Here is a 19,106-nt window from a genome sequence, read left to right as displayed (position 1 = left end):
CCTTTTGTTCTTAGTTAACTTCAGTGTAAATGAGTAAACAAGAAGATGGCCACCGCTGAAGAAAAATCGGCGTACCAGTTATTGTTCACATTTTGTATGAGGTGGTTTGGAGCTAGCTAAAACCTTTTCAAACACAGTCCCACAAACAAACCTTGTGTACAAAGCGTTTAAACATATTTGTGTTTGGGAGTATTTTGCCTATAACTGTGTTTGTAGATATGATTCAAAAGGTTTGATAATTGCTGTTTGTCACCAGGATGTTTGCAAAAGTGCTAAATGCTTTCCTCTGCTGAGTTAGCATAAGGTAAAAAAACAAAACAAAAATAAACAAATGCTTCTACTTCACTGCTGACACACATCCATAATAGGTACATCATGAACATCTCTGTTCACATACTTGTCTGTGTACCTAGTGTGTTTCTGAAAGATAAAGTACATCCAAAAAGGAAAGATTAAGGTGACACATTCCTGTCTAACACAACAATCCTCGTGGGCTACGTATTTAGTGTTCTAGTCATTACTCTTCTTGACAGTGACAACTTCTTGGCCCATCTGCCTACTGTCATATAACATTACATAAGTGGGTTTTCTTTTATTTTATTTTATTTAAGAAATATTTTATTTCTGATGTCATGAGGCATCAAAGTGGGCTTTCATCAAATCAAAGAGTGCTACTTGGTTCTTTATGATGGCTAGGTTTTTCTGGGCTAGGGGACAGATCATTATTCCCAAGGTCCATTGGTCTGAAGGTCCCTAAAGAAGGCAGATCAGCTAGTAAGCTAGCAGGCTAACAGCATGTAGCAACAGCAATGCTCTGAGAAAACTCTTCGAAACAGCAGTGACACTTTTATATTCTCTAATCTTCCTCAAGATTTGAAAGTTTCTTCGTGGCATGTCTTTGTCCAGTTTCTGGCCTGGCAATGGGGAAGTGCTAAAGCTCCGAGCGTCAACCTGCACACTCCTCCGCCATTTACAGGCATCTCAATTGGGCAGCCTGATGGACTAATGGGCCTTCAGATTATTGAATAGTCACTAGCAAGGAAAGGTACTTTTATGTCATATTGCGAGAATTTTCAGTGCATCCGGAAGATTTTCATCCAGGATGTCTCTGTGCATTGCATTGCTGCATTCATCTTTCCCTCAATCCTGACTAGTCTCCCAGTTCCTGTTGCTGAAAAACTTTCCCACAGCATGATGCTGCCACCACCATGCTTCACTGTAGGGATGGTGCCTGGTTTCCTCCGACATGATGCCTGGCATTCACACCAAAGAGTCTAAGGCACACCTGTGCACTAATCATGGTGTCTAATCAGCATCTTGATATGGCACACCTGTGAGGTGGGATGGATTATCTCAGCAAAGGAGAAGTGCTCACTATCACAGATTTAGACTGGTTTGTGAACAATATTTGAGGGAAATGGTGATATTGTGTATGTGGAAAAAGTTTTAGATCTTTGAGTTCATCTCATACAAAATGGGAGCAAAACCAAAAGTGTTGCATTTATATTTTTGTTGAGTTTATATATATATATATATATATATATATATATACACATACATATATATATATATATGTATATACACATACATATATATATACACACATACATATATATATATCCATCCATCCATCCATTTTCTTCCGCTTTATCCAGAGCCGGGTCGCAGGGGCAGCAGTTCAAGCAAAGCCGCCCAGACCTCCCGATCCACACACACCTCTCCCAGCTCCTTCGGGGGAACCCCAAGGCGTTCCCAAGCCAGCCGAGAGATGTAGTCCCTCCAGCGTGTCCTGGGTCTTCCCCGGGGCCTCCTCCCAATGGGATGTGCCCGGAACACCTCTCCAGCAAGGCGTCCAGGGGCCATCCGGAAAAGATGCCCGAGCCACCTCAAGTGACTCTTTTTGATGTGGAGGAGCAGCAGCTTGACTCCGAGCTCCTCCCGAGAGACCGAGCTCCTCACCCTATCTCTAAGGGAGCACCCAGCCACCCTGCGGAGGAAACTCATCTCAGCCGCTTGTACTCGCGATCTTGTTCTTTCGGTCATAAGCCAAATCTCATGATCATGGGTGAGGATCGGAACGTAGATCGATCGGTAAATCGAGAGCTTTGCCCCCCTACTCAGCTCTCTCTTCACCACGATGGTCCGATACAGCGAGCGCATCACTGCAGATGCTGCACCGATCCGTCTATCGATCTCACGGTCCATCTGTCCCTCACTCGTGAACAAGACTCCGAGATACTTAAACTCCTCCACTTGAGGCAAGGACACTCCACCGACCTGAAGAGGGCAAAGCACGTTTTTCCAGTTGAGAACCATGGCCTCAGATTTGGAGGTGCTGATTTTCATCCCGGACGCTTCACACTCGGCTGCAAACCGCCCCAGTGCACGCTGAAGGTCCTGATTTGACGAAGCCAACAGAACCCCATCATCTGCAAACAGCAGAGACGAGATTCTGTGGTTCCCAAACCAGACCCCCTCTACACCCTGGCTGCGCCTAGAAATTCTGTCCATAAAAATAATGAACAGAACCGGTGACAAAGGGCAGCCCTGGCGAAGGCCAACGTGCACTGGAAACAGGTTTGACTTACTACCGGCAATGCGAACCAAGCTCCTGCTGCGGTCATACAGGGACCGGATAGCCCTTAGCAAAGGACCCCGGACCCTGTACTCCCGGAGCACTCCCCACAGGGTGCCCCAAGTGACATGGTCAAACGCCTTCTCCAGATCCACAAAACACATGTGGACTGGTTGGGCGAACTCCCATGAACCCTCGAGCACCCAATGGAGCGTGTAGAGCTGGTCCAGTGTGCCGCGACCAGGACGAAAACCACACTGCTCCTCCTGAATCCGAGGTTCGACCATCGGTCGAATTCTCCTCTCCAGTACTCTGGAATAGACCTTACCAGGGAGGCTGAGGAGTGTGATCCCCCTATAGTTGGAACACACCCTCCGGTCCCCCTTCTTAAACAGAGGGACCACCACCCCGGTCTGCCAATTCAGAGGGACTGTCCCCAATCGCCACGCGATGTTGCAGAGGCGTGTCAGCCAAGACAGTCCCACAACATCCAGAGACTTAAGGTACTCAGGACGGATTTCATCCACCCCAGGAGCCTTGTCACCGAGGAGCTTTCTAACCACCTCGGTGACTTCGGCCTGGGTAATGGATGAGTCCACCTCTGAGTCCCCAGTCTCTGCTTCCTCTTCGGAAGACGTGACGATGGTATTGAGGAGATCCTCGAAGTACTCCTTCCACCGCCCGACAACATCCCCAGTCAGGGTCAACAGCTCCCCAGCTGCTTCTGCCTCCTGAGGCGTCAGACGGTTTGCCAGAATCTCTTCGAGGCCGACCGATAGTCCTCCTCCATAGCCTCCCCAAACTCCTCCCAGACCCGAGTTTTTGCCTCGCTTGGCCTGCCGGTACCTGTCAGCTGCCTCTGGGGTCCCACCTACCAACAAAGTAGTAAGTAGGACTCCTTCTTCAGCTTGACGGCATCCCTTACTTCCGGTGTCCACCACCGGGTTCGAGGATTGCCGCCGCGACAGGCACCAGAGACCTTGCGACCTTGCGATATATATATATATATATATATATACATACATACATACATATAGATAGATAGATAGATAGATAGATAGATAGATAGATAGATAGATAGATAGATAGATAGATAGATAGATAGATAGATAGATAGATAGATAGATAGATAGATAGATAGATAGATAGATAGATAGATAGATAGATAGATAGATAGATAGATAGATAGATAGATAGATAGATAGATAGATAGATAGATAGATAGATAGATAGATAGATAGATTCTGAATCATGACATGGGGAACAAACTGGTACCATTTTTTAAAAAGTTGAACTGAAAATTACCCCCAAAATAGTCGGCTGTGGGTATGACTAGGCAGATTCAAATTTCCAGCTCTGTATAGGTGTTGGCCATCTCTGTTTAGTTAATCCCTTTCTTCAGCACAGCACAGCCACAGCACACTCAGCAAAACAACAACATTCTTAAGCTGAGGCTGTGGGTATGACCAGGCAGATTCAAATTTCCAGCCCTGTATATGTGTTGGCCATCTCTGTTTATTTAATCCCTTTCTTAAGCTACTTTATGTTCTCAGCTGTTAAGCAACCCAGTTTGCCTTCCTGTCTGAATACATTCATTTTATGTTTGTAAAATTGCAATGTAAGAACAGTGAAATGCACCACTAGCTCAATTTTGATTCATTGATATTTACATTTACTGTTACCTACCTTTTGTGTGTAATTTTGTTATGAATTTGATTTTGAAATTTTGCAAAAACAAAGTCTCCATGAAGGACTTCAAATGTGTTTGTATTTTAATGAAGTATTTCCACTTAGTTTGGGGAGTCCACCTCTTATTGTTTTGCCGGACAAACTTTAGCCCATTAACTGTAATATTTATAAGACATCAGCATTACAAAAACAAATGTTGGGCAATTGTTTTGATTAAAATGATTGACATTTGGTTTATGTCTAAAACAGGTTAACCCGGGCAGTGCCGGGTATCCCAGCTAGTAATCAATAATTTGGAAAAAAAAAATATCAAAATACCTTTTTTTATGTCATTATGGGGTATTGTGTGTAGAATTTTGAGAGGAAAAAAATAATTTCATCCATTTTGAGTAAGGCTGTAACATAACAAAATGTGGAACAGGTGAAGTGCTGTGAATACTTACTAGATGCCCCATATAATTAAACAGGGTCAAACTTAATTTTACCCATTTTTGACTTGTAATACAAACAATTTGTTAAATCATCACTGAGTTGCATTTTATTAAAACAGTATTTGTGTAATACAATATTTTGTGAGTTACATTTTTGTGTAATTTTTATATTTGAGATCATGCTGTTGTCTTTCTTACTTTGAGATTAAAGACCTAAATTTGTAGAATTTTTAAGATGCGAGTAGGTTTTATTGACACATTTAGTTAAGACACCAAATATTTCACTGTCCTTTCGTGAATGTCATACAAGGCCTTTAGAGAAGAAGACATGGGGGATGTCCAGCCCTGGAGGCCTTTGTGGTTAATAAAAAATTTTTTGTTGTTGTTGTTGCTTGCAGGCATATTTGTGCATTTAGTTTCTTTTATTTGAGGTAGGCAAATATAGCTAAATTGTTCTGTTTTGTTTGTCATATCCTGAAGCAAAAAAAATTCCCCTGACATTTTAGGTGGAACGATATGTTGCCACAGAAGAGTAACATTACAAACCTTAATTTGGACATTTTAAGTTCCATATGAACATTGCGAACAACCACGGCACCACTGCTGGGCATGTGGGCCCATTGACTGTTTGTTGCTATGGCAACATGGTTTCTAAATAATATAAAGAAAGATATCAATGTCATTATCCCTTCAAATAAATTGTGGATATAAATAATAATGTAATAAATGCATAGTTTCTACAGAAGATGGAGTTTTATAATAAATTTTTAAAATGACTTCTCACAGAAACATATTGGTGGTAATACTATGATGCAGGTCAACTAGCTAATCTGGAAATAGGGCAAATGACATGTGACATTATTAACAGATATGAAAATGGTGAGTGCACCTGACATTATATTTGAAAATGACGGCGTTAACAGCAGCCAAAATGCTAATGCTACTGTCAACGTTAGTATCAGCTAGCAAAGCTAGTGCCTGTGTTAGCAGCTTGTTGACTTTCGGAGCCTCAACAGCAAAATGTGAGAAATGTTATTGACTTTGAAGTTTTTTGGACTAGTGAAGAAACATTACATGCAGGATGGTCCATCTGGGGAGGGTTCACTAGTCCTAAATGGAATACTTTCTCAAATAGCCAACAAACCAGATCCAGTTTTGTTCAAGTTACAAAAAATAAAACATTTAATTCTGTTGACATAGACCATTAATAACCTTTAATTGTATTGTTGTCTATAAATTTGTTGAATTGAAAATCAGCAAATAATGGTACTTCACCATAATTAAATAAGGTTTTTTTTTTTTTTTAACTGTCACACTTTTGTAACATTACTGCAACATATAGCCTACCATAAATGTAAAAACAACTTCAACATGCTCTCCATAATACTAGGACTAGTGTACCATAGGACTAGCGAGAAGTGACAAAATCTCGATTTTTTTTAAAAAGGTATATTATTTTATGTGCATCTCCTTTTGTCTGTGATGTTAACTTTCATTTCTGATGAGTCAGCGGTATTAAGCTAGGTGTGTGGTAGGCTGTATTGTTGTTCGTTTACTAGACTCTAAAAGCGGCCCTCACACCAGACTGTTTCCCACGGATTAGGGTAATAATTTCCTAAATGGGGTAAGCAGCTCAGTCACATGGACGAGTGTAGCTGAGAGTTTCTTGCGTAGTGACTCAGCATGACTCATGAAAATTCAGTAAGTTATATCTTATATATTATATTCCAGTTCTAAGGTGGAACTATGCTAGTATACTAAGGCATATCTAAATATCTCAAACGGAAGAGTAAAATAGAGTAGAAAAGAGTAGAGTAGAGCCACTTAGGTGCCTGATCTTGAGAACCAGGGATGGTAGATTGAAAAGCTTTTTTATCCCATGGGAACTTTCCCTACCCACCCAAGCAGGTCAAGAAAAAAGTCTATATAATAATAATAAATAATAAGACATAAGAAAGATAAGACATCATATATATAAAACTATATTTAAATATTAAGAAAAAGTATGAATTAATGTGGGTTATCAAACAGAAAACTGTATGCTACTCGATATGCTGGGATAGCTCAAGGTAAGCTTGACATAACTCGGCAAATCTTGGTGCGTGAAAATCAGATGCGGAGTTCCTTACAGTCGGAGTTATAGCAAGTTTGGGCAAGGTGCCAACAAATTGGGGCATTTTCAGAACTGGTACAAGTGTAATAAATATTTTTAGGATTTGTGCCGAATTATGCCTAGTAGGTAAATAGGTGCATAGGAGTAGGAATCAAGATGTAGGGAACAAATTTAGGTAATGTTTTGTTGAAAAAAATTAAACTACTGCTACAAGTCAAGTCTGGGAACATGCTTTCCCGCATCCATAATACCATGAAACCACCTCGGATCTGGACGCCAACCAGTCTACCCCCTACAGGAACCATCTATCTGCCTCTCGAGGTGCGACAGAGACGCAGTGCAAATATACGCTCTCCTTCTCACTTTGTAGGACAGGTGAGGATTTTTTCTTCTGTAGCTGCGTGATGTCAACTTCAGTCAGTCACTCGTGGTAACCAGAGTCTCTGGTCTGCTTTGTCCGCTGAGTAATTATGCGACACAAATGGATTTCTGCGTGGGGTATGTGGGAGGGGTATTGTTGAGGTTTGTGTGTCTTTTATTGTCTTTTTGTATTTCTGTGCTCATCAATCACACTTTGTGACTCTGTCCCCTTTTAATACCTTTTTTCCTCCCTCTATTCTGTAATCGCATCTCTGTGACACACTCACACATGCGAACAGCCACGCCTGAGTCATCCTCATGTGACCTTGTTTTTGGGCCATTGTATAACCTCGTTAACGCAGGAGCTTTGCATGTGAGAAATGTGTCACAGACCGGAGATGGCTGCGATTGGCTGGCAAGGCGCACTCCCCCACCAGCTAGCTCCTCCTCTCTCCTCCTTCCGACTGCTTGGACGCCGGGATGTGGTAGCCATAGCAACAGGCACTGCAGGACGACGGCCTCCTCGTGTAAATATCCGATTCTCCTCTTTACACCTCTCATCCAATACCTTTATGGTTTGTTCTTCCATCCTTTGAATTGGTTGTTTTTCTTTTCACCTTTTTTTAAACATTTGTCTCTAACATTGCTTTTTAAAGGGGTCATATTGTGCAAAATTGTTCTTCATGTCTCATGTACAGATAAATAATGGATGGGATTTCAAATAACATAATTCACAGTTTTAACGTTTGTGTGCATAGAAACTCTGCTTTGATAAGTCAAAATTTAGCTTGCTTTACATACACGTCTGTGACATATGTCGCAGAAGCCCGTATCTGGACTCCAGATCCCTGTGTGAGACACGCCCATTGTGCAACACGCTCACACAGACTGTATGAAAAGTTATAGAAAGACACGGCCCCCCTTACAGGACCAGAGGGTGTGTGACATAAACATGTGCCACCAAGGAGACAGCGCTACCTTCACCAAAGACAATGAGCACAGTGGTCTGCAATACAGAAACCAGCTCAGCCAGTTTGTTTACCTGTTTACCTTTATACTACCGTGGGTTCATTTAATTTATTTGGTTTGAAGGTGACACCGGGTCAAAACTGTTGAAGGACATCAAAAATAACCATTCATCAATAGGTGATATAACCACACAGGGTAAGGAATTTACATATTTCTCCCTCAGTGCCCAAAAAGCAAGGATGCAAGCCTAAGATGAACAGCCATGCTCTCTGATCCCTCAGACAGCACTGCATCAAGAACAACCATTCATCAATAGCTGATATAACCACACAGGCAAAGGATTATTTTGGGAAACGTTTGTGAAGTGCTACAGTACGGAGTTACATTTTCCCTGTGCTCCTGAACAAAGACTGGAAAGGACCATCTAGACTGTTATCAACAAGTCAAAAAGCCAGGGTCTGTGATGGCACGGAGTTGTGTCAATGCCCTTAGCAAAGGTAATTCACAATTCCGCGACGGCAGCCTTAATACAGAAAACTACACTGAGATTTTAGAGCAACATATGCTGCCGTCAAGGAGGCATCTTTTCCAGGGACATCCATGCATTTTTCAACCATACAATGCAAAATCACATTCTGCGGACATTGCAAAGGTATAGCTGCTGAAGAAGCGGTATGGGTACTGGACTGGTCTGCCTGCAGTCCTGATCTGACTGCAATAAAGAATGTGTGGGGAATTTTGAAACCAAAAAAACATTATTCACACCAAACCAATATTCACTTTTATTTTTTATACCTGCCTGTCCAGGGTGTGTCTCTCTTCCAATGATGGCTGGGATAGGTTCCACCCCATCACATTTAATAGGAATACAGGAATAAGCAGGTTCACGAGCAAACGTCTGCTGATTTGCAGACATACAGACTGTCTAAAACACTGAGACCACCTACTCTGTCTGTAATATATTGCAGACAGATTCAAAAATTCCATGTCAAAGTGGAGGTCATTTATTTTATTATCATATTAAGCTGAGCGTATTCGCTCCATCTCCTATAATATATCATGTGAAGTCAGTGAATATTTTATGAAGGACGGTGCCGGTTGCTGTAGTGATGGTGGTGAGGTTTCTTTCTGGAATCACCTGCCCTATGATTTCCCGGCTCGCGTTCGCGGTCCCACCTCAACCTCAACCCCTCACAGGCAAAGCTGTTTTTCCTCATAAATCAGGTCAGATTTGCTGGATTATCAGCGGAATGTCACACTGAGATTCTTGGAAGTCTTGCTCGTGGTGTTGCACCCTTTTTCCCAGTTGCTGAGGGATTGTCATGCTGACTGACCGTACGCGATGTGACTCACTCCTTCCAGAACTCACTCTGCCTCACCGTGTGCCCTCCTCCTCCTCTTCCTCAGCATCCTCCCCATCATCAGCACCACAGCAACAGTCCTAACATTAAAAACTGGAAGACAGAGATTAAGAGACCAACCAACTGTAAAATTTTTGAGTTTACTCATCCTAACGGTGTGAAGTGCATTATGAGACAAGGGCGCGGCTTATTTTACGCCACGTCAGGAGCAGACAGACGCTCGACACTTGCCCTTTACAGGCGGAAACCTCCGGTGCTGAAAAATGAAGCCAATTTGGAAGTGACGAAACTCGCAGTCCTCAGAATGGCCACTTGAGGCTGACTCCAAAAACAAAGTCAATCGCGATGGATGCCCAAAAATAAATGTTTAAAGCCTGGTCCAAAAAAAAAACACACACACAGTTTTGGTCTGTATTGCTAGTCTCTCAACTCATGACAACTCTTTGTGGGTAAATTTTTATTTAAAATCATCACTTTATACTGTTTTCAGTCATAAATGTTTGATTAATTAAGGATCTGGTTGCTTTGAGTGATAGCGGGTTGAGTACTCTGCTAGCATATGATGCTAGCTGCTGTGTCCTCAACTATGTTTGTCATTTCTGAGCATTTTATTTCAAATACTTGAGATAATACAGTTTATTGTATTAATGGAACATCTTACAAGTCTGTGCTCCAGGGTTTCTGCTGCGTGTACTTTCAGTATTACTTAATTTGTATGTTAGCACTGTTAGCACGCATCAATAGCTTGGTGATTTTAGCTACACTAACGGTTCTGTAGTTAAGAAAATATGCTGGTTGTAAGTTTGAATACCCAAGCCACCCGTGATGAACACTGCAGTGCAGTATACAAGAAATATATGCTAATCGAACAACCGAATCATGGTTAGCCTGTTAGCCTTAGCTTCTTTGGTAACGATGTGATGCCGGCGTGTTTTCTCACTATTTTCCCATGTTCATTAAACAAATTAAAATGTTTGTTTCTCTTTCTCTCAACTGCAGGCATCCCGGGACTACTTTTATAGACTTATTTCATCCGCCAAGGACGTAATAAAATCATCAGCGTTTCTTTATTTGCCTGTCTGGTTGCACGGATTTTGATAAAATTTTCACCACAGATAGATATTAGGGCAGGGAAGACTCCATTAAATTTTGGAGGTGATCCGGATCTGGATTCTGGATCAAGATGGCACTTTATATAGTCTCTGAAGGATTATGTCAAAGCTACTTAATGGATTTTCACCACACACTGGTGTTCTACCTGGGAAGGATCCGTTAAATTTTGAAGGTGATCTGGATCCGGATTTCACATTGTAGACTTTTAAGGATTACATCAAAACTGCTTCACGGATATGACAGCAGGATATACAACCAAGATCAGGAAGACACTCTTTGGTTTCAGTTTGTGAATTAAATATCAGATTGCAGCAACTTGACCAGTCGGACCGCTTTGGATCAGAATGCAGTTATTGCATTGTGTTATGGAATCCGGATCCAGGTAAAGTCCAGGTCACCATGTGAATCACACATCTTTCGAGTCCTCGTCCTTGGCAGACGTCAAAAATCTCCGATTTCTCTGATTCTGTATAGTTTTCTCTGTCTTTCCTGCCCACACGGCCACCCGTTGGTCACGTTCTCAAACAGGTGAGGGTCTGCAAGTGCTGCTCGTGCATGTGCAAGAGCGTGCAATCATCTGTACATGCAAGCACATTTTGAAGGGATTGGGGCTGCTGTTGAGCACAGCTCGGCACCTTCACTGTGTGAGAGAGGAGTCACGAGGAAACCCGCACCCCTTCCTGCTGCAAGAGGTGCAGAATACTAAGCATCAGTGGGAACTCACACCTCCTTTTCTCTTTTTAATGCACAACACACTCTCAGCTGTTCAGTTATCTGAAATAAGAGCCAAATCATTTAAAGAGGAATAGAAACCTAAAAAAAAGGTGGCATGCAAACTCCAAAAGAGGGAAAAAGAAGCGTGAAAGTCTTTAAGCGACTCTGCACGATTGTCACAGCAGGAAGGAGGGATGATGCACAGGAAGAAAGGAAGGAAGGATGATGCAGAAGGAAAAGGGTGGAGAGGGGGAAACCTGCAGTGCAACACAGTCTGAATTATTCATTGACGTCTGAGTGGGTCTCCACTGACAGAAGGAGACAAAATGGGCAAGAGGAACTAGTGGAGAAAGGAGAGGAAGAAGGATCCAAGAAAGGATGGAGAAGTGAGACCGCGCAAGAGGGAAGGATGCCACAGTCGTCTGAACTCGGCATTCCCAACACTGGAGTCATGTTTGCACTGTCTGCCACACAACAACACCTGGAATACGCAAAAGCCATCGTAGATGCACTACATAGATATCAATCACAATCTACTTGAAAAATATCAGCACATCACACATCTGCATCATGCGCTATGCAAAAGGGCCAAATGCTGGAGTGGGCACCAAAATATCTTCTTGAAGGATCATCACAATTATTCAGAATACATGATTAACCACGTCACAGTCAGTTGTCAAGCATGGCTGGGACCCCATCACCCCTTGGTCGCATTAACTACTTGAGACAGAGGAAAAGTGACCAGCTGCCGTTTGTTTTCAAGTCAGAGTGGGTGTTTTACAGCGTCAAGAGACAAGTGGTCAATACGTTGCCAGTTGGGCAAGGCCAAAACAAATGAGAAGTCTATTTCAAGCAAATCTTGAGAAATGCAACATGGCGACTGCCAAATCAAGTGAAGGCAGGTTTGACTGATAGTGTATACATATTGGTATCGTAAATTTTTTTTAATTCAATATCAGTATTTGTATCGGTATTCGTCCCCAAAATCCAAATCAGTCAGATTCCAAATTTGACAAATGTAGAGTGATGGACCAGGGAATTGACCATATAGGTTGCAATACCTCAGTTTTGTGATGATTCAGTGGATGTGCTAAAAAATAAAAATAAAAATAAAAACAGGAGACTATTTCTTCTTTGAAGGGGAGATATTTATTTGTGGAATAAGCCACAAAAGACAGTGAAGATCACTGCGGACTCATCATTCAACTGATCTGTCTGAGATTTGAAACTGTTTACATATATTACAAGGATCAGGTTTCTGTGAATGTTGATGGTATTTTAATGAAATCTTTGAGAGATATTGTTATAAAATTTAAAATAGTCTTGGATCCCAATCTTTCCTTTCAGCTTTGCTCTTTGATCTCTGATCCTGATTCCTTTCGATCCTATAATTGGAATTTCTTTCCTTTCAGCTTTGCTTTTTGATCTCTGATCCTGATTCCTTTGATCCTGTAACTGGAATTTCTTTCCTTTAAGTTTTGCTCTTTGATCCTGGTTCCTTTGATCCTGTAATCGGATTTCTTTCCTTTCAACTTTGCTCTTTGATCTCTGATCCTAATTCCTTTGATCCTGGAACTGGAACTGCTGATTGGATGAGCAAACAGGCTAAAAGGCAATATTCCACCACTATGATAGCAATTCTTGAATCAAAGCTAGACGAGCATAAAGAAAGACAGACAGATAAACTGCAACAAAAATACATCCCTCTTCATAAAGCGATCTACAATCACAATCAGAACAACACAAAAACTCTTTGAAATCTGAATTCTGATGTGCAATGGAACAGAAACAATTGTACACATGTAATGTCACAAATTGCAGTGAAGATCAAAGCTGCCTGCATATATTTTAATAAGGAACTTCAAAGCAAAAGCAGGACAAAACAGACTCCATAAAGTGTTACAATTGTCTATAGACAAATCAGCTTTTATGGAAACCCTTTTATGAGCATCATGTTTCATGTCATATCATTTCAAATGCACAATAGCGGCTTCAGAGCACAAAATGTACCGGCATTAAATTGCGTGTAAGAGGCAGAGAGAGTCAAACACAGATACACGTAAGAAGAGGCAAACAGGCGTGCAGTTTACAAATATAAAATAAAACTATAAAAAAAGATGGCGCAATAAAGGTTGAGGAGGAATGGAGAGTGAAGAGAAAGAGGGATGCGGGGATAGACAGCAGTGCTGCAGTGTGAACTCGCCGTCCCTGATGCATCACGCACAAATCACAATATTTGCAGTTTGCAGAGGGAATGTGATGCCGGTGCTGCAGCAAGTCCAGACAAACGGTATCACCGTGTGAGCAGCAAACTGTATGTCAGAGCAGGGGCGTAGCACCAAATTCTGGGCTCTAGGTACTAGCCATATTGAAGAACCCCCCCCCCCCCCACTGTTATGTTCTTTTTTATTAACGCAAACACCAAATTTCTAATACGTAGTCAAACCAGGTCTAAATCATGTATACCTTAGATCACACCTGGGAGTCAGATCCCTTTTTAAAGTTGGAAATGGTGCTATTTGGTCCCCCCAGACCACCCCAACTCAATATAGCTAGCTTTCAAGCTCACTTCTCTTTTCAAAGAATTTGGTTAGCAGCTGCTTTCCCTCATTTAGTTTTCTTTCCCTGTCCTTTTTTCTCTTCTTTTTTGAAATCCGGACTTAGATTTTTTAGGAAAGACATATTTTATTTCAGCCTAAACATTAGGGCTGCAAACTATCGGTTGAGCTAATAGGATTAATAAATGGAATAGTGTTGACAGTGTTGAATGTTTGGTCTCCAAAGTAAAGGTCAAGCAAGGCCCACGTCTATTGGATTCTATGACATGTGACATATGTTACCCCGTAACATGATAAGTAAGGATGATACATGGTCCAAACTATTCCTTTTTAAAACCGTGTTAACTCCACTAGTAATTTGCATCACTTTTTACCAAAATTGGTGCAACTTTAACTTTTGACCCCTGTACAAACGGACACTGACCTTTGTCACCCTTCTTGCTGTTTTTATCCCATAACTCCATAGAATTCAGTTACAGACCATCCAAACTATACCTTTTTGGAATCTTTATGATCAGGCAAGTAATGTGGCATACGTTTCAATATGATTGGAGCATCTTTTAATTTTGACTCCTGTGTAATTCTTCAATTGACCCCTACCTGAACGCCAACTGAAAATTCAATTGGCCAATCGTTTTTTTTTTCAAAAGAGGATTGTCTGAGGAGTATTTCTGCCGAATTTGATGCTTTTATCACCATTTGCAGGATTCCGCTCTAAATATTCTCTTATCTGCTGCACTATAAACCATGCCAAATCCCAATGCGGATCCATGATGAATACCACGGGAGCATCAACAGCAATAACAAGTCCCACATCAGGAATATGTCAACATTTGCTGTGCAGAGAACCTTGTAAATACATTTTCACTTCAAAACTTCCAATAATGGAGCTGGACGTGAAAACCTAAAGTCCAGAAGGAAAAGAGAACATCTCTCCTCTTCAAACTGTGAGGAAAGTGTCTCCAAAAACTCCATCAAGACAAGCTGCAGAGGACCTTCATCTGGTTAAATTTTCAGAGGGTCCAGCTCACCTGTCTTCTCTGAAAACTCACACCTGCTGCTACACTTCTAAATTAAACAAAGGCTCTTCAAAGAGCAACTATTTTATATTTGAAAAAGCTGTTTCCCTTTCTATATATGAAAAGTCAAGTGGGCATTATGTGCGTGCAGGTTAGGTCGCGGAGAAAATGGGGAGAGTGGACATTTGCTGTTTGGTATGTTTATATATTTTGGGTCAAGGACAAACGCTGAAAAAACAGAAAGCTGATTGGACAAATATGTTTGGAGAAATTAGGGATATTAGGTATCAACAGTGAACAATGGATGTTAATAAGTTCTGGACTCACATGTCATTCCAGCAGGGGGCGGTAAATCATCTATATGTTAAAAGCCAAGTGGCCTCTGCATACGTGTGTGTATAACTTGTCCGTAAACAAAAGATGGACGCGGAAAGAAGTGTGATGATGCAGAAGATAAACCTGTCTATCAACGGGAACTTCTGTGTTCAGGCCACACGCCCTAAACCCTGCCCTGCACCAAAGTTCCCACCAGAGTGGGTTCTCAGAAAAGGACAAACTCAAGGACATTGTGGATCCACTCAGGGCCATTCAGATGGTGGTGGATTTTTCAGGGAATTAAATTGTTAAAGAAGTTTTACATTTATATTTATTATTTTAGATTTTGTTTTTTCCTGTTCAGGGAATATTTTTGTGATTTTTGTTTGTACCTGCAACTGTTAAAGTTTCTATAATAAATTGAATTTGCCTCATTTCTATTAGACGCGCAAAGCTATGTCACAGTGCGCAGCCGTCAAAGTTTGATGGAATTGAACTTTGACTGTGGTGGCCTGACGACAAACAGCGGTGTGCAATCCCGCGCATCACACCATTAGCGCAACACTTCTCATAGAAAATAATGGTTTTAGAGCAATGCGCGATGCACTTACGCGCTCAATGTGAAAGGCCCTTTAGTCATCCCCCTTCTTATTTTTCCCCAAGATTAAACAGTTACGTGTGCAAAAAGAAAATTGATATGCACATTATTATTTGTTATTATTCTCAGCACACTGTGACTTACCACAGCGCACGGCAGCAGCCAGGAACACACACAGACAGACAATCTTTCTTTCCTTATATCTTCTTTTCATGCCTTTCAGCCACATTCCAACATCCACGCCTATTTGTTTTAGCTCCGAGGTTGTCACTCTGAATAAAAAATAATAATTATACTTGAGAAGGCTTGTCTTTTCGGTTTAAGCTTGCATTAAAATAAATAATACTTAAAAACTGTGAAATTAAAACCAATCTGCAATACTATGATCCACAAAAAAGGACTGTCATTCTGCACGCACACACACACATATATATGTGACATCATGAGACACCAGAGAAGCTGCAGTGATGAAGGGAAGGGATGTGAGTCAGTCATGTGCCCTCTGGAATTTTTTTTTCATTTTGTTGGAAACATCCTCCAAGACTGGAGCAGTGCTTGGCACACTGCATGTGCAGAGATCAAATGGCTGCAAATAAAAAGCTCAGCTGACTGGGTGATGGTTTAACCCTTTTGTGTCCATTAGTTCAGAGGCACATGCCACATTTGATGTCCATATAAAGGCAACATTATATTCCATAAAAATCAAAGTGGTTGCAGTGAAATGGGGATCCGTCCATATGAGCTGCTGCAGATCTCAACACTGCAGTATTCACTGGTCGCGTGACTGATGATGAATTAGACTCTGCAACCCCTGTGGTGCAACTGTGCTTGTGAGTGAGTGTCATGCATGCATTTGTTTGCATGCACTGCAGCTGAACACATGCATGTGTGAATGTTACGTGCACACACAGCACACCCATCAGTGTGGAAGGAGTGCACATGTACAGGGTTCTCGATTCCTGCAGTGTGGACGGCAGGGATGGAGTGTTGCTGTCCATCTCTGCTCACCGTCCTCCTCCCACTGAGCAGATCAGCCACAATCTGTCACTGAAAAAGGGAGTGGAGCCTCTCCGTCCACTCGCGTTCCGCAGCGTGTGAGCATCAGCTGCCACATTTAAGAAGAGCAGTTATCGTTTTCAGGCGGAGGCTCCAAATGCAGGGGCATTTTCCGAAAGCAGGTCTAAAGCTCAGCTAGTGTTTGGACGGTAATTCAAATTGACCATAATCTTAAATTTAGATTTATGGCAGACAACAGCCGAAAACTAATGCGCTACCATATTTTCTGGACTATAAGTCACAAAAAAGTCACATTTATTTTTTAATTGCCTCAAGGAACAAGAAGCAAAATGAAATATAGCGAATTATTTATTCCCAATTCAAATATCATATTAACAAGCAGAAGCTAATGAGCAAATCAGTGTTAATGTACCAGGGACAAAACATGAGTAAACTAAATATTTGTAAGAGATAATAGATTTCACATCAGCTGACTTGTCATTGCTGTATATAGCGCTTTTCCATCTGCATCCAATGCTCAAAGCACTTTACAATTATACCTCACATTTGCACATTGACACAAACACACTCGCACAGAGATGTCAGGGTGCTGCTATGCAAGGCACTCACTACACACCGGGAGCAACTGGGGGTTAAGGACCTTGCCGAAGGGTCCTTAGTGATTTTCCGGTCAGGCTGGGGTTCTGAACCAAGGATCCTCTGGTCTTAAGCCCAGCACTTAACCACTAGACCATCACCTCCCACCTGTTCTTGTTGTCTCACACAGTCCAAACAAGTGTTGTGTCATGTAGCGCAACACATATTTCCAGTTTGTATTACAGAGTGTAGTCTTTCAGGTGGAGAACATGATTTGTTAAAATTTGCTCTTTCTGATTCAGAGCTGCTTTTTCTTCTTCTGCTCTGGAGTGTGACTCACAGTCTATAAACCACTATAAAGTAGCAGCTAGTCGCATGTGTAGACTGTGCCATCTTGTGGCCATAGATAATCGTGTATTTTTTTCATATATAAGTTGCTTTGGAACATAAGTTGCAGGACCTCCCAAACTATTAAAAGAAAAAAAAACTGACTTTTACTCTGGAAAATACAGTATTAAAAGTCGAGAGCCAGCCTCAAGTGGTCATTTCAGGAATTGCAAGCGTTGGTACATCAGCACTGGCTATATTTTCCAGTTTTTAAATCGGAAAGTCATAATTTCATATGGTTGCACATGTCTGAAGTGTCCAGCAGGTGGCGTCCAGTATGCAATGCATTTCCAAACTAGTAAAAGAAAAAAAAATGTGGCTTGTACTCTGGAAAATACAGTATTAAAAAGTCAAGAGCCAGCCTCAAGTGGTCATTTCAGGAATTGCAAGCTTTGGTACATCAGCACTGGCTATATTTTCCAGTTTTAAAATCGGAAAGTCATAATTTCATATGGTTGCACATGTCTGAAGTGTCCAGCAGGTGGCGTCCAGTATGCAATGCATTTCCAAACTAGTAAAAGAAAAAAAATTGACTTGTACTCTGGACAATACAGTATTAAAAGTCGAAAGCCAGTCTCCAGTGGTCATTTCAGGAACTGCAATGTTGGTACCTCAACACTGGCTATATTTTCCAGTTTTTAAATCGGAAAGTCATAATTTCATATGGTTGCACATGTCTGAAGTGTCCAGCAGGTGGCGTCCAGTATGCAATGCATTTCCAAACTAGTAAAAGAAAAAAAATGTGACTTGTACTCTGGACAATACAGTATTAAAAGTCGAAAGCCAGTCTCCAGTGGTCATTTCAGGAACTGCAATGTTGGTACCTCAACACTGGCTATATTTTCCAGTTTTTAAATCGGAAAGTCATAATTTCATATGGTTGCACATTTCTGAAGCGTCCAGCAGGTGGCAGCTCAGTATGTGATGCCCTACTTTTTATGTAGTCTCAAGAACAACGTTCAGAACAGTGTTTTAATTTATCTCTCACTTAACACGTTATACATCAATTAGATGATTTATCTTAACTAGTAATAAGAAAGCGGGTATTACTAGATGCTGTTGATTAATTCTGACAAAGTCGGTTCCCGTCTTACTGCTCACTTCCCTTCGTGGAATGACAGACATTTTAAAAACTGGCTTTGAAATAATCTGTCATCAAAAAGAAGAAAAAGCCACATGCATGCCGTAAATCAAGTAAAAATAGATCAGAGAGCAGAGTGTGTGGCCTCATATACGCCAGAATTATGGAGCCACGTATATTTAGGGATCACAGACTTACCAAAAAGGTCTCATTTTGCAGTAGACATGGTT

General features: G+C 41.4%; 1 protein-coding gene across 1 annotated transcript in view; it reads right to left on the bottom strand.

Moving 5' to 3' along the window:
• Positions 1-9,502: 9,502 nt before the first annotated feature.
• Positions 9,503-19,106, bottom strand: part of LOC117504468 — a 59,285-nt gene continuing 49,681 nt past the window's right edge. Inside the window, exon 8 of the mRNA XM_034163937.1 lies at positions 9,503-9,591. Within this exon, the coding sequence (XP_034019828.1) occupies positions 9,503-9,591 (89 nt within the window). The remainder of the gene's footprint in view (positions 9,592-19,106) is intronic.

Source organism: Thalassophryne amazonica, chromosome 22 (assembly GCF_902500255.1).
Source record: "Thalassophryne amazonica chromosome 22, fThaAma1.1, whole genome shotgun sequence".
Classification (NCBI taxonomy): Eukaryota; Metazoa; Chordata; class Actinopteri; order Batrachoidiformes; family Batrachoididae; genus Thalassophryne; species Thalassophryne amazonica.
This window is presented reverse-complemented; position numbering and strand designations above follow the sequence as displayed.